Below are 16,020 nucleotides of genomic sequence, written 5' to 3'. Positions count from 1 at the left end.
AAATATTGACTGAGTGCCTACAATGTGCTGGGCTTTTATGTGAACGGTGGTAGGAAAAGGAGAACTTCTGTATAGCCCTCAAATAATACCAGGTAAGTGATCATATCCTTTGCTGATAGCTAACAAAGATTGAAGAGTAGTGCTGGAATCAGGGTATAAAAATTAATCCACACAGGACAGACAACAGCTCTCATTTCAAAATACTTCCTACCTTTCCATAGCCCCCTTTACCAAGTACTCGAAGTAGCTCAAAACATTCTGGTCTGATTTTTTCTGGCCCTCTGTTCACACTAGTTTCTGAGATTTCAAATTTCTCACAATGCTCCATGCCACTGGGAAGAAAAGCAAAACCAAAAGTAAATTTGCAAAAAGTTAAATTACCTTTAGCATACTGTTAGAAAGAGAATTATAATCCAATTAAGTAAAAGGAAAAAGGTGCATGGTAACAAATATAGTATCCGTGCTCTAAGTAAGCTAATGATTCAATGACATGGTAGGTCAAGATTAGGGTGGCTTGATAACTGCTTATCTGCTTGTTTACAGAACATGCTATTGATTATTTATTTTCATAAGCATCAAGCATCCCCAAACTAAGATAAATTAGAACACGTTTATTAAGCTGACAAAGGGAAAAAAGTCTTCTAGTTATTCAAATTTAGTTCATTCAAAATGTCTATGAGATCAGCTGTTATCCAACTTCATTTGGCAACTTCAGAAAATGAGAGCTTTCTAAAGGTACCCAATTAGTTCAAGTCTTTAGCTAAAAATTCTTGCTAATAAATTATATCCATGCATCTTTCCACATCTGCTTAATTTAAAGACTCCAAAAAGGGAGGCAATTTATCTGTCACTTAAATGCTTTCTCTATGAGTGATCTTCTCAGTCTGCCCACAATCCAAGGCTTTTTACTTGATGATGGGGTACAAAGCAGACTAAACACCATACTCACCTAATGAAGCTTGCCTAAAATGACATAAAATTGAACAGATCTCTGTTTGGATGATGTATTACAAGCAAAATAAGAAGCATTTGAGGGACTTCCCTGGTGGTCCAGTGGCTAAGACTCCGTGCTCCCATTGCAGGGGGCCCGGGTTTGATCACTGGTCAGGGAACATGCCGCAACTAAGAGTTCACATGCTGCAACTAAAGATCCCACGTGCCAAAATGAAGATCCCGTCTGCCTCAACTAAGACCCAATGCAGCCAAGTAAATAAATAAATAAGTGTTAAAAAAAAAAAAGCATTTGATTTGGGGAGCATTTCTAAAATCTTTATTTTTTCAGTAGGAAAAGGTGGTTCTCTATATTAAACTAATAAAAGTTCCTAACAGACGCAGACTCATATTCAGTATACTCTAAATTTGAATAATCTTTTTCTCAAAATGCATACATGATCTCAAAACCCCAGATATGTTATGATATTGGTGCCAAACTCAATAAACCAAGTCTGTATATATGACTAAATATTTAAAAACAGGTTATTGAGATCACATGATGGCTATAAACTACATAAAAGAAAGACAGCACAGTGAAACATTTTCATATAAACTTACAGTTCATATGGTCCGACTCCCCCATGGTCCATGCTTTCATTTAACTGACCCTGAAAAATATGTTAAAGTTTTCAAAATAAATAACCTCATAAACAAGAAATTAAAGAATTTACTGCTTCACCCCATTACTGAAGGACAATGAACGAAATAAACCAGCTTACAAATTCTCTATACTTTAATAACAGGTAAATGTGGTGATGAACAAAATAAGGTGCACAAACAATACTATGGGATTTCACTTTAATGTGATAACTAAACTACAGATGCTACTCATCAAAGATCTACAAACAAAACCAGGAGTTAGGGCTTCCCTGGTGGCGCAGTGGTTAAGAATTTGCCTGCCAATGCAGGGGACACGGGTTCGATCTCTGGTCCGGGAAGATCCCACATGCCACGGAGCAACTAAGTCCGTGTGCCACAACAACTGAGCCTGCACTCTAGAACCCTAGAGCCACAACTACTGAGCCCGTGTGCCACAACTACTGAAGCGTGTGCACTTAGAGCCTGTGCTCTGCAACAAGAGAAGCCAGCACAATAAGAAGCCCGTGCATGGCAACGAAGAGTAGCCCCTGCTCGCCACAACTAGAGAAAGCCCGCGCAGCAGCAACGAAGACCCAACACAGCCAAAGGTAAAATAAATAAATTTATTTTTTTTAAAAAAAGGTGATTGTTTTCCTTCAAAAATTACATTTATTCAAAATATGTATTTTGTATATCACAAAACTAAAGGTACTACATTCTAAGTATGAGTTAATCAAATGATTTACAAAAAGTGCTATTCTGATATGCTTTTGATAATAAGACTAACATAATGCTATAAACCTTATTTAACTACAGCCTAACTAAGCCTAAAGTAACCACAGCCAGTCCAAGATATTGTAGTGTATGATACGGCTGATCAAAGCAAAACAATTAAGCAACACTCTCATATTGTGAGCAGTCATGCTGGCCAAACATTTATTCTGACCGTAGTATAAATGAGCGCAAAACTTAATTAACCTCTGTACACTAGCAATAAACAATTCAAAAATGAAATTAAGATAACTCCATTCACAGTTGCATCAATAAGAATAAAATACTTAGAAAAAAATTTAACAAAAGAAGTGCAAGCCTTGTATATTTGCTAACTCCAAAACATTGCTGAAAGAAATTTTAAAAGACCTACATAAGTCAAAAGACATTCCATGTTCACAGATCAGACGACTTAACGTCGTAAAGGTGGCAATACTAAATAAATTGGTCTAGTGATTCAACTCAATCCTATAAAAATCCCAGGTTCCTTTCTTAGAGAAATTGTCAAGCTAATCCTAAAATTCACTCAGAAACACAAGGGGCCCAAAATAGTCTTGAAAAAGGAAAACAAAGTTGGGGGACTGACACATCCTGATTTCAAAATGTACTACAAAGCAACAGCAATTAACACAGTGTGGTACCGGCATAAGGACAGAAATATAGATCAATGAAATAGAACTGAGAGCCCAGAAATAAACCCTTCCACTTACGGTCAACTGATTTTTTACAAAGATGCCAAGAAAATTCAATGGGAGACAGTCTTTCAATAAATGGTGTTGGCACAATCAGATATCCACATGCAAAGATTTACTTTGGACCCCTATCTTCACACCATACATCAAAATGGATCACAGACCTAAATGTAAGAACTAAAACTATAAAATTCTTAGAAGAAATCTAGGAGGGAGTAAATCTTCACAATCTTGGGGTAGGCAATGACTTAAGACAGAACACAAAGGGCACAAAAGGGTAATGAAAAAAGTCGATAAAGTGAATTTACTCAAAACTTAAAACTCCTGCACTTCAAAAGATATTATGAAGTGAAAAGAAAATCCACAGAATAAGAACATATAAAGAACTTCTACAACTCAATAATAAAAAAATAAATAACCAAATTTTAAAAAAATGGGTTAGGATCTGAATAGGCATTTCTGCAAAGATGACATACAAATGGCCAATAGTCACGTGAAAGTATGTTCAACATCATTAGCCATTAGGGAAGGGCAAGCCAAAACTATACTGAGATACCACTTCATATCAACTAGGATAGTTATAATTAAAAAGACAAAAAATAACAAGTTTGGCAAGGATGTAGAGAAATTGGAACCCTCATACACTGCTGGCAGCAACGTAAAATGGTATAACCACTTTGGAAAACAGGTTGGCAGTTTCTTCAAAAATTAAACATGGACTTACCACATGATCCAGCATATCTACTCCTCGGTATCTACCCAAGAGAAATGAAAATACATGTTCCACAAAGACTTAGGCACAAATGTTCATAGAAGCGTTATTCACAATAGCCAAAAAATGGAAACAACTCAAATGAACATCAACCGGTGAAATGATAAATGTGGTTAATCCTAACAAAGTAGGCTCTAAAAAATTAGAAGTTTAAAGTTTTTATTAAAAATTTTAGAATAATTCAAAAAAATATTTAAGTGAACTCATCTTTCTTCAAAGATACCAGCACACAGTCAAGACACACAAAGAAAACTGACAGCATTCTTACACAATGGATGTTCAAATGACCCCTCAAAACAAAAGTTTTTTAGTCAGAACTTGCTCACAGTGTAAACAAGTCAGGATGAAGTCTAACACCAAGGATGTATGTTTCATGATTAGACCTAGGCAAATGGAGGGGGCAGTATCAAGGGGAAAAAATTCTTGCAGTTTCAACTTGATACAGTTTCTTCTGTGTGTGGGGAGGGGCAGATAGGGGTGGTTATGGTTAAAGGGGTTTTTTTTGGTTTCTGGTGCTTCATACAATCACCTATGATGGCTTCACTTTAAAGACAAAAGGCTAACTTCTATAAAACTGATATTATGTAATTTAAAAAAAAAATTCGCTTTACTTAATTCTAAATTAAAGACCACAGAGTAGTTAACACTGAACTATGACTTTGAAGCCACCTAGAAAGATAATGACCTGTGGCTATGTTTCATTTCCGGAGGCAGCCAGGCCTGTCTTACCACCTGCATCTGGGCTTGTAAACTACCTACCGTTACCTTCTGGAGCAGAAGCATTTTGAGGCACAATTCTTTTCTACTACTCAATGTTATCTTTAGAAGTCTTATAGCAGAAACATCAAGCTACCATATAGGACATACTGACAATTCTGCTTCGCAGGAAACTTTATTCAGATTTTTTTTCTGCCTTAAGCTTTATGACCCATCCAATGTTTTTGGTGTGTGCCACTATGATTGACAAAGTAGAATCCTCCTCATCTAAGGTACTATACAAGATACACGGTTTCAGACTAGCGCATCAGAATGACTATTCACAAAGTTTTAAATTAAAATTGTATATAAATTCAAGTTAATATGCCTTAAGTCCCAATGAAAGAGAGCACATTTTATAAAAACTTAAATAAATTGTTACAGAATGGGTGAAAAATATCCTTAATCCAAACATTCATTAAATCATTTATCTACTTTCCTGGCTGTTCACAGGTATTTTCTTATAAAATAAGATTCAGTAATTCAGATACATTGGGAAAAAGGAGTAAACCTGGCCCCAAATCTTGGGCTATTTAAATATACTTAAAGGTAAGTATCTATTAAAATGCAAGATAAGCATTGATAATGAGATATTCACAATCGTGAATATGTGAATACATATTATCTATTGAATATATAGCACTGTTTTTCAAAACACTTTTTGCTCTATAAAACTTTAATATCCCAATCTGAAATTCGTACTACTAGTAAGCCGCTGTGACTATTTCAAATTTTGAATCAGTAGAGTAAAAATTAAGGATTTTTTGCGTTTCCTTGGTGGAGCAGTGGTTAAGAATCCACCTGTCAATGCAGGGGACACGGGTTCGAGCCCTGGTCCGGGAAGATCCCACATGCCGCAGAGCAACTGAGCCCGTGTGCCACAACTACTGAGCCTGCGCACTAGAGCCCGCGAGCCACAACTACTGAAGCCCGCGTGCCTACAGCCTGTGCTCCGCAACAAGAGAAGCCACCGCAATGAGAAGCCCGCACCGCAACAGAGAGTAGCCCCCGCTCGCCGCAACTAGAGAAAGCCCACGCCCAGCAACGAAGACCCAACGCAGCCAAAAATAAATAAATAAAATAAATAAATTTATTTTTTAAAAAATTAAGGATTTTTTAAGTTGCATTCACAATTATCTATTACTCTTTTAACCTGTGTCTCCACAGAAAGCAGACGTTTCCAACATTTTCATAATCTAATGAAAATCTCTAGAGGAAAACTTTCCCTTAGTTTCAACTCTGTTCCCAAATTATATTATCACCAATGAAACAGGAAAACAAACAAAAAAACCCTTTCACCCATTGGTTTTAATACAGTATTTAAAATGTATTAAATCTCCTCATCTTTTACTCACTGAAGAATTAACCATTCTATGTAAACACATATATTTACTAATACAGATTCCCTCAGTGTAACATACCTAAAAAGGTATATATCTCTAAACAGGACCAATGACAAAAAGAAAGGAAACAAACAAACAAACTAGAGTTCTAAAAATGCAGCATCTCTACTATAACTGTATTTATTAAGTCTCTAGGCATAGATGAGGGTAAATTTAAATGATTGGTTCCTTGGCAATGAGTTAACACTGACAAGCTATATTTCCATAAACTAGCTAACTACATAATGTGCCAGGATATTTTGAGAGTACTTTATATACTTGATCACGTGGAAGCTTCATTTTATGGAGAAGAAAGAAGTGTCAGGGAGATTAAGCAATTTATTCTAGATCACACGGTCAGTGAGCATGGCTGGAGGGATCAGAATTCACTTTGACAAACCACAAACAGGTACATTACAAACAAAACTAGTAAACGCAATGAAGAAGCTATGCAATGAAGCCTGCTGAACTGAGTCAAGAAAATACTACCACTAGTTATCTCTGTGGTCTTGGGCAATCATCTCTCTGGCCAATGCCTCAGTTTCCTTACTATAAAATGAAGAAGTGAGGCTACTCCGATATGCACCAATGTTTAAAAAGCTTGGATATAAATTCACAGATAGCCAGAATATTAATTATGTTATTATAAATTCACAGTGGTCAGATCTTCCAAGAATCTAAATTTCTTTCATTTTTCAGAATTTTAAATCTTACTTTAGAGAAACCTGGATGTCACTGAATCTCCTTGGGTGGCCAACCCAATTCCACCCCAATTCTTTTTGCTTGTCCAGCTTGCACCTCTTAGAATAACACACTCAAAAGAAACAGTTCAACTCCAAAAGCATTGCTAAGTAAGATATATTTTGCTGAAGGCTCTTCCTCAAAATCCTCTTTAATTACCTTTGCTCTTTCCCCAAAGCTCCTCTCCCCAGGGTGGTGGCCACATTTCTTTCTCTTTCTTATTCCCAACAATTTCTCTGGCCTCGACCACACCCGTTCAAAATTCTCAAAATCCTATTTGCTTGTACCCAGCAAAACAAATGTCCAGGAGAGGTCCCAGTTCATAACAGGAATCTTAATATAGTATTTTACTTCCAACTCCTAATAAAACCATGGTCTGGAAATTCTGTAAGTTCAACTGATGAAGATTTTATAAAATACCCTTCCTATCATTTTCTCCCCTGCTCTGCTCCAAAGCCACTGCTATATGGGGCCAATATAATCGATGAGTATGTTATTTGTAATGAAAGTAATCCTACATTTGTTTCAAATTGTATTCAGTGTTATCACATGTTCCATTAAGAGGCTAACTGGAAAAAAAAAAAGAGGCTAACTGTAATTCCATATGCAAACATATTAAAATGTACACATCTCAACATCCACCTTCCAAACTGTCTGATTTTGATTTAGACTTCTTTGATTATGAAAAGGGCAGTATTACTTTAGCCCACTTAGTTTCTTAAAGTGTTCAAAATTCTTTATATATAGCATCTCAATCTTTGGTCAACAAGCAGGCAACAACTTACTTGCCAAAGGAGGAAAACAGGGTGAGGAAAAGAAAGGGAAGCCCCTTCTGTAGTTAGAACAAACATCTGACATCAGTCATTAACCCACGTACTCATCTAGGCGATGGAATTTAGAATCTAAATTACCATGAGGTTATCACTGGTGGTCATTTACCCAGAATCAGTGATTTAGCATGACGACACCATTTCTGAACGTCAGGTACAATCTGTGATTTTTCAATAAATTTATCTTGAGAAAAGAATCCTGAATAAAGAATAACAAACTACTAAGGCAGCAAAGGTAAAACCAAGCTATGCATTACGAAAAACAATTCTAAATTTAACACCCTAAATTACAGAAAGAAAAGCCCTCACACCACCATTCACAAGTCTCAGTGCAACCAATTTATTTTTGGCAAGCCAAATCACAGCTGTCAACGCTGGTTTTTTTCCACCCCTAAATTACATCAAGTATTTTGAAAAAATGTAGACATGGTCAACTGGGGTAAAAGTAAGTTACAAATGCCGTATGTCGTTATAAATGCTTTTAAAAAAAAAAAGTCACAAGGAAGGGGGTTTAAAAAAAGCAAACAAACAAACCCTGGAAGATGCGGCAGAGCCCCCTTGCTCCCGAAATAAAACTCCTGGTGGCTGTAACATCAGCGGCAGCGCTACTCCCGACAGAAGTTTTCAGCTGTCACTTCTAACAGCTGAGCGCTTCCTAGGAGAGAAGCGACAGGCCGAGAGAAGTGGTTGTGGGAGGTCTGAAGATGGAACACTTAGGGGAACCCTTCCACACTTCACCTGCACTTACGGGCCACCCAGCAAGTCCCCTCCCCCCAACACTCGCGCACCGCTCACTCAAGTCCAGTAGCTCCAGGAATCGACCACGCGCCCTTCCTCGTTTCCTCCACAAACAGACTGCTCCCGGCTGCACCGGTCTGGGGCTATAAGGGCACAAGCCGCACCTGCAAGCGCCGCAGCAGCCTCGCACCTACGGCCAGGTTCGCACCGCCTGCCCACCCGCCCCCCCGCTTCTGGCCGTGCAGCGCCTCGGCTCCTCCTGCAGACTGCTCGCGCCCCCCTGGGTCTCCGCGCTCTCGGACGCGCCGCGCTTCCAGGGCGCGGGCCGCCGCCCCGGCCCTGTCACCTCGGGCCCCCCGGGACCCCGGGCCTCACCCCCTCCTCCAGCTCATCCTCAGAGCCCGCGTCCTCTGGCTGGTCCAGGTCTATGTCAAACACTCCTGCCATGTCCTCAGCTTCCCTGTCTCGGAAGTCCGGCGCTGGGTAAAAGCCGTCCCGCCTCCGTCGTCGCCTCATGGGCCCGGACCCGCTGCAGCCACCACCGCAGCTGCCGCCATCACCGGCTGCTTGGGCTCAGTGCGTCTGCGCCTAGGCCCTAGACTGGCTCCTCAAGTTCAGCGCTGGAGCATGCGTACAGGACTCTGTGAAGCCGAACCGTGGGCAATGAACATGCGTAGAACTATCGCTGGGAGCCAGGTACTGGCAGAAACATGCGCAGAAGCCCAGCCGAAGCCTCGCTCGGAAGGCAGATCATGCGCATTCTCAGCTAAAGCGTCTGATGGACAGTGAGCATGCGTACCATATCTTTAGTTGATAAATTGAAATTGAACATGCGTAATTAACCTTTCGGAATAGGAAAAAAAAAAACCCACAACAAATCTTGTCTGTGGAACATGCGCATTCGTTCTCTGTAATGTTTTTGGTATTGAAAGTGAGCATGCGCATAATGAGAAGGTTGCCACTCTGAAGTTTGAACCGGACAGAAACGGCTGATCCTGAGGCTGTCAGTGAGTGGGGTTAATGGGGAACTCCTGGGGCGGTGTAGAAAGGGAGAACTTGGCTTTGCTATTTACTAGTGCAGTGGTCATGCGAAAGTCGCGTAACCTTTCAGAGCCTGTTTCCTTCTCTGTAAAATGAAAATAACGATACCTGTTTTTGCAAGGTTGTTTGATAATTGTTAAGTACAGAGTCTGGCTTACAAGCCACAGCTCTTTCCAGTGCTGCATAGACCCGGTGTGAGGTCGTTACCAAAAATTGTCTCTTTTCAGTGTTAAAAGTAGTGGATACTTCCTCTAATATTTCATCTGGTCTTTTTTTCCCCAAGCTTCGTCTTCCTTGCTGTCCCATCTGAGCTAAATACAAAGACTTTCTTGTGTTACTGTAGTTACCAGAACAGAAAGGCGATTGGTGGAGAAAGTCATTATTTTGAAGAGAGAAAATTAATGTTAATTAAATGTGCTACTGTTGAGCTAGCTCACTTCTGCATTCGCTCTGTCCCTGTGGTGTGAACTGTACACTACAAATTCCTTTAACCAGAATTTGTTTTGTTTTGTTTGTTTTAAATGCATGCTTAGGAAAATAGCGATTACAAATGAGATTTTGGGAACTATTGAGCTGTGTATGAATGGTTTTGGGTACAGTAATCCTGAATCCCGAAACCAACTTCCTTGAATGATTGGCTCCTTAGACAACATAGCTATCGTGTCTATAACACCACAGACATATATAGTACTTACAAATTATATTTTTAGTGATGTATATTCACATATATGGCATTTTATTTGTTCTTTATTGGTAATGTAGTGGCTCTCAATGACTCTATTTTTTCTATTACAGGTTGCTCACTGTTTTGAGGGAGTAAGCCTGGTTTGTGTCTCAGCATGTCAATAGTAACAGTGCAGCTTGGTCAATGTGGCAATCAGATTGGTTTTGAAGTGTTTGATGCTTTGTTTAGTGACTCACACTGTCCCCAGGGACTCTGCTCTAAAAGGGAGAATGAGGCATATCAAGCATCTTGCAAAGAAAGATTCTTCAGTGAAGAGGAAAATGGAGGTATGTGTGGTCCACAGACCTCTCCTTTACTCTGACATAACCAGCCTCTTCAAGGCCAGGCCCTCCACGTGGTGTCTGAACCCCATCCCCTTCCATCTTACTACGGAATGATTTTGCTCTCAGCCCTTTGTTTCTGTGTTAACGTTTGCCTCTCCAGTGACATCTTCTCCTCAGCACGTGAGCATGCTCAGATCATGCCAATCTAAAACCAAACAAACAAAACTTAGCTCTTGACTATAGCTTTTTTCCTTCCTCATCTCTTTGCCTTCTCATCTAAGATTCTCAAAGGAGAACCCTCTTTAACCAACTGTAATCCTACTTCTGCTCTACAATACCACTGAAGCTGTTCTATGAAAAATTCCCAATGATCTCCTAATTCCTAGAGCTAGTAACTGTTTTTCTTTTCTTAATTCACTTAACTTCTCTACCAGATTTGATAACATTAACTGTAAAACTCCCTCCTTGAAATTCCTTCTGCTTACGCTCTGAACTTTTCTTCTCTAGGGGTTGCATCTCAGCCTCTCTTCTGTCCTCACTTGTATAGTTCTTTCTGGGCAATTTCAATGACTCTCAAATTTTGCTACATCTTTTATACTAGTGACTCTTAAAACCTCTAGCCTAGCATCTCTTCTAAGCTGCAGACTGATTAGTGAACATCACGTGAGTCTCTCATGTGTCCCTCAGACTCAACATCTCCATACCCAAGGGCATTCATTATTTTTCCTTTAAAACTTAGCTCTGACTGCCCACATACCATCAAACATCAAGATCTGCGTAGTTTACCTCCTACTCATCTCTTGAAACTCTTCTCCCTTTTCCATCTTCACTGTCATTGCCTTAGTTCTGGCTCTTGTCCTTTTTCACCTGGACTGTTTCAAGACAATCCTCCTGAGTTTCCCTGCCTGGTCTCTTGTGTTTATCACATCTATCGTCCACACTACCGTATTAAAAAAGACATCTTTCCTCCCCTGCTTGAACATTTTCAGTGGTTTCTCATTGCCTAAAAAGTAAATTTCAGGGTTTTTAGCATTGCATACAAGGACTTCCAAGATCTGAGCCCTGCCTGCTTTCTCTCCCCATCCATCTCTTCTTACACCCCCTCTTTCTCCATCTTCTGCTTCAATAATCTTGAGATGCTTTTTTTGCCCTTGGTATTTTTATACCTCTGAATAAAAATACTACTCTGTTAGTGTGGATTTGCTGTGGGTCATATCACATCATACTGTGATTAAGTGTTGATGTATTTTATCTCTCCCACTGGTCCTCCTAGGGCTGGATTGATGTTGTCTTTGTCTCTGTGTTCCCAGCACAGTACATAGCACATTGTAAGCACTCAACAGATGTTTGTAGACTTGACCCAGTCATCATTTTAGCCCACGTTTATTCAACCCGCCTAGCACAATGCTAGGCATTATGACACATCTGCATATACCTGCTGCTGCCCACCTGAATTTCTAAGCAGAAGGAAAGTTCTTCCTATCCTCAATCTTTGATTTTTTTTTTTTTTTGGACCTAGAAGTTTATGCTCTGAGTTAACCCAAATAAGCCATGTGCAATATTTTTCTTTTGATTTTTTTCCCTCTCTAGTTCCAATTGCTCGTGCTGTACTTGTTGACATGGAACCTAAAGTTATCAATCAAACACTGTCAAAGGCTGCCCATTCTGGCCGATGGAAATATGGCCAGCATTCATGCTTCTGTCAAAAACAAGGTTCTGGAAACAACTGGGCATATGGGTAAGAATAATTCCTCGTGATTTTCAGTTTAGATACAGCTGCATAGTTGATTAATAGTATAGTTACAACTGCACAGTTGATACACCAAACACATAATTTTGAAATTGCTGTTTTAAAATGTAGAGCGTGACTTCACCCAGAAGACGCTCATTCTGTCTCGTGTATGTCTATGCTTCAGGTTCAGGTAATGATGAAACCAAGGATCTCTTGCAGCAACGTTTTCCACTTCTTCACTGTTGTTCTGCCAGCTAACTTATTGTCAATACAATATCTTTGTCTGGCAGGTATTCCAGTTAATAGGAAATATGCCAAGGCAGTAGTATTGCCTAGTGTTCTTTGGAAAATTCCAATGACTAGGGCTCACTTCCAGAAATTCTGGTTTAATTGGTTTGGGATGAAGTCTGAATGTTGGGATTTTTCAGAGCTTCCCTAGGTGATTCTAATGTGCGGCAAAGTTAGAACCACTGCTTTAGGAGTATTGTTATGAATACTGAATATTATGTTGTACCGTAAACTTGCAGAACTACCTGGTAATTGAAGTCTCCAGCCTAAAGGAATGGACTATAAAAGAGAATTTTCTACTCTCAGTAAATTTACTCTCCTAGCAGTCCTATTCACCTGTTAAAAATATTTAACTTGTGTATCTTAAATTTCGTCAATCAGGCACCTGTACCTTTCTTAAGAGTTAATTCACTTCCATAGGTTTAAAAAGCCTTCGCTATCCTATGTCTTTCTCTGCATTCCATCTCTGGTTAAATTGAAAGGTGTTTGTTTCTTTTGCATTGCATAGATACTCTGTTCATGGACCTAGGCACGAAGAATCTATAATGAACCTAATCCAGAAGGAAGTGGAGAAATGTGATTCTTTGAATGGTTTTTTCATCATAATGAGTATGGCCGGAGGCACGGGATCAGGGCTAGGAGCCTTCGTTACACAGAACTTACAAGATCAGTACTCAAACTCTTTGAAAATGAATCAGATTATATGGCCTTATGGAACTGGTGAGGTATGAACATGTCAATTGAAAAATTTATATTTTGTATTCTTTGCAGTTAAATGTAGGTAAAAGATTGATCTTACCCTTTCTTTGGAAATGTTAAGTTACTGTGTAAGGAATGATTATACAATATGGTACTTTCACGTACAATTCATTTAACTTTGCCAAACAAATGAGGTGTCCTTATTCATAAAAATTCCGAAGAAGACAATTCTGCATCTTCTCTCAGGAACCCATTCCTGGTTCAGTCCCTCTGGCTACAGCATGTAAAGCAGGGACCTTGGCCTCATCGTGCCATTGCCAACCTTCAAAGAATTTTCATTTCTTTCCATTGAAAGGAAATTTCTGTATAGGCCAATTTCCTATTGATCACCCTAGTAGGAGAAATAATTAAACAGAGGTGAAATAAGTCAGTATAGGAAATGATGTAGGAACACAGTGTGATAGTAATAGTCATCATTTATTGAGCCCTTACTCAATAAGGGCACTGTTCTTAAGTGCTTTACTTGCATTCTATCATTCATCCTTACAACTCCAGGAGGCTGGTATAATTATTATCCCCATTTTACAAATGAGGAAACTGAGGCATAGAGAGATTAAATAACTTGTCAAGGATCTTATAGCTAGAAAGTGAAAGAGCCAGGCTTTGAACCTAGGCAGGATGCCCTTAGAGTCTACCCTCTTAACCACTGTTCTCTCCTGCCTTTCTTATCTTTGACCTTTTTTTCCCTCCAGGTTATTGTTCAGAACTACAATTCCATTTTGACACTTTCTCACTTGTACCGATCTTCAGATGCCCTCCTTGTTCATGAGAATGACGCTGTTCATAAGATCTGTGCGAAACTGATGAATATCAAGCAGATCTCCTTCCGTGATATAAATCAAGTCCTCGCACATCAGCTGGGAAGTGTGTTCCAGCCTACTTACTCTGGGGAAGGCTCATTTCACTACAGAAGAAATCCACTAGGTATTTGTCCTCCTGTGTGTTATTTGTAGAGAAGTCTGATGCTCTGAAAGCCTGCAGGTTGTTCTTCTGTGGCTCTTCCCCTCCGCCTAAGATACACTCAGGTCTCCCTCATTTCGAAAACCTTCCCAAAGAGCAGCTTATTGAATTTGTTTCAATATTACTTCTGTTTTATGTTTTGCTTTTTGGCTGCGAGGCATCTGGGATCTTAGCTCCCCAACCAGGAATCAAACCCACACCCCCTGCATTGGAGGGCAAAGTCTTAGCCGCTGGACCGCCAGGGAAATCCCCTTTTTTTTGTTCTTTAAAAATAACTTGGAGATATAATTCACATACCATACGACTCACCCATATAAAGTGTACAATTCAGTGTTTTCTAGCATATTCACAAAGTTGCACAACCATCATTTTCATCACTCTGTAAAGAAGTGATTCTTTTTTCAGGTTATTTGTCAAGTGGTGCTTTATCAATTCAAATCATCTAGATGCAAAGGACTCCGTAATCTATACCTCCAGTCCTACTCTCTTTCCCAAATAGTTGCCTATCCCAGTTTTCTTAGTTGCCATCTGCTTCTTCAGGTTTAGCATGTTCTGAATGGATTCATCATTTTTTCCCCTGTCTTCACTCCCCAGCCCCCTCTTCCTCAATTCCTGTCACCTGGATTTCTCCCACTGTCCTCGTATCTCATCAGTATGCTCAGACCTGTTGGTGCCATCTCTGCCAGCTGTCTGCATTCTTCTTACTTCCCTCTCTCTGATATTGGTTCACTTGGTCAGTATCTCTCAACTAATATTCCATACTCCCCCTGAATACAAAGTTCTCTTTATTCTCCTCTCTCTCTCCCTCTCTCTCCTTTTTTTTTCATGAAAACCAAAGCTCACATCTACGTGGACATTCCTGGCTTAAGGTGGTCCTATTACCGCTTTCCTTCCTGTTGCCTGCTTCTTCCCCCTGCAGTCAATCCATCTTGCACACTGGCCCCAAATGAGCCTCCCCAGTGCATAGATCTAATCCTGTACTTTACTTAACCCTCATTCTATGGCTCATGCATTACCTACCAGATTTGTCATAATTCCTTATGCCCTGAATCCTAACTTTCTGTTTTCATCACCTTCTGCCACCTCTGTATAGATTCCCCACCTACTTTTCATCCTGTCTCCACTTTTTTCTTCAATCTGGTACTTCCCTGCCTTGGTCCCTTTGCTCAGTGTTCCTTCTTCTTAGAAATCACTTCCTCCTTCCCTTCTTCGCCTCTACTGAAACCTTACTCTTGCTGTAGGGTCCAATTCAAGTGATAATTTTTCCATAAACTTTCCTACTGAGACCTTTACCTAAAGTAACCCTTTTTCTCTGAACTCCTGTGGCATTCTGTATCTCTTTTATGTCACTTAATGTTTTTTGCCTTTATTATTTCTTGAAGTGTGTTTGCTTATCTTTAAAAGTAACACACACACATTTATTCAAGGAGTACAAAAGAATATGCAATCAAAAGTAAGTCTCCCTCTGGCCCCTTCCCAGATGCTGCACCATGTGTTTCCTTAGAGGATCTGTCACATGCATGTTTTATAGTCCCTCCTAATTTGCAGCTTCCTTGGGGACATGTGTCTTGTTAATTTCTCTGCATTCCACAGTACTTAGCATATTGCACATCTGTTCATTCAACCAGTATTTATTGGCTTCCTGCTATGTACCAGGCACTATGCTACATGTTGGGGATCCAGTGGGGAACCAATGCAGACATTGTGTTCACATTAAACAAATAATTACACTAAGAACATATAATTAAAAACTGAGTTAAATGCTCTGAAGGAAAGGAGTACAGATCCAAGAGAATGAGTCACGCAGGAACCAGACTTAGGCTGACGAGGTGAAAGAAGGCTGCCCTGAGGAAGTAACACTTGAGCAAAAAGCTGGATGAAGACTTGGAGTTGACTAAGCAAAGGGAGGGAGAAAGGAGTAGCATGTTGGGGGAATAGCATGTGGAAAGACCCTGTGGCAGAAGGAAGCGTGGCCCTT

The 16,020-nt window shown here is 39.8% G+C and overlaps 2 protein-coding genes across 11 annotated transcripts in view; one reads left to right on the top strand and one right to left on the bottom strand.

The window, feature by feature from the left end:
- Positions 1-8,909, bottom strand: part of RPS6KB1 (ribosomal protein S6 kinase B1) — a 39,100-nt gene extending 30,191 nt beyond the window's left edge. For 3 of the 6 annotated variants that reach the window (XM_032615233.1, XM_032615236.1, XM_032615235.1), the window contains exons 1-3: positions 8,630-8,854; positions 1,552-1,601; positions 212-332 (exon numbers count right to left, since the gene is read on the bottom strand). In XM_032615233.1, coding sequence (XP_032471124.1) covers positions 212-332; positions 1,552-1,601; positions 8,630-8,770 — 312 coding nt within the window. In that variant the 5' untranslated portion in view covers positions 8,771-8,854. Of the gene's footprint in view, positions 1-211; positions 333-1,551; positions 1,602-8,050; positions 8,172-8,629 lie in introns of all 6 variants that reach the window. The other 3 variants (XM_032615234.1, XR_004347232.1, XM_032615232.1) reach the window with 3 other exon arrangements.
- A 169-nt stretch (positions 8,910-9,078) lies between these two features.
- TUBD1 (tubulin delta 1) overlaps positions 9,079-16,020 on the top strand; it is a 28,581-nt gene continuing 21,639 nt past the window's right edge. Inside the window, exons 1-5 of one of the 5 annotated variants that reach the window (XM_032615631.1) lie at positions 9,079-9,257; positions 10,091-10,306; positions 11,894-12,041; positions 12,832-13,048; positions 13,775-14,006. In XM_032615631.1, the coding sequence (XP_032471522.1) occupies positions 10,135-10,306; positions 11,894-12,041; positions 12,832-13,048; positions 13,775-14,006 (769 nt within the window). In that variant the 5' untranslated portion in view covers positions 9,079-9,257; positions 10,091-10,134. Of the gene's footprint in view, positions 9,262-10,090; positions 10,307-11,893; positions 12,042-12,831; positions 13,049-13,774; positions 14,007-16,020 lie in introns of those variants that run through there. The other 4 variants (XM_032615630.1, XR_004347296.1, XM_032615632.1 and 1 more) reach the window with 4 other exon arrangements.

Source organism: Phocoena sinus, chromosome 20 (assembly GCF_008692025.1).
Source record: "Phocoena sinus isolate mPhoSin1 chromosome 20, mPhoSin1.pri, whole genome shotgun sequence".
In the NCBI taxonomy this organism is placed as follows: Eukaryota; Metazoa; Chordata; class Mammalia; order Artiodactyla; family Phocoenidae; genus Phocoena; species Phocoena sinus.
This window is presented reverse-complemented; position numbering and strand designations above follow the sequence as displayed.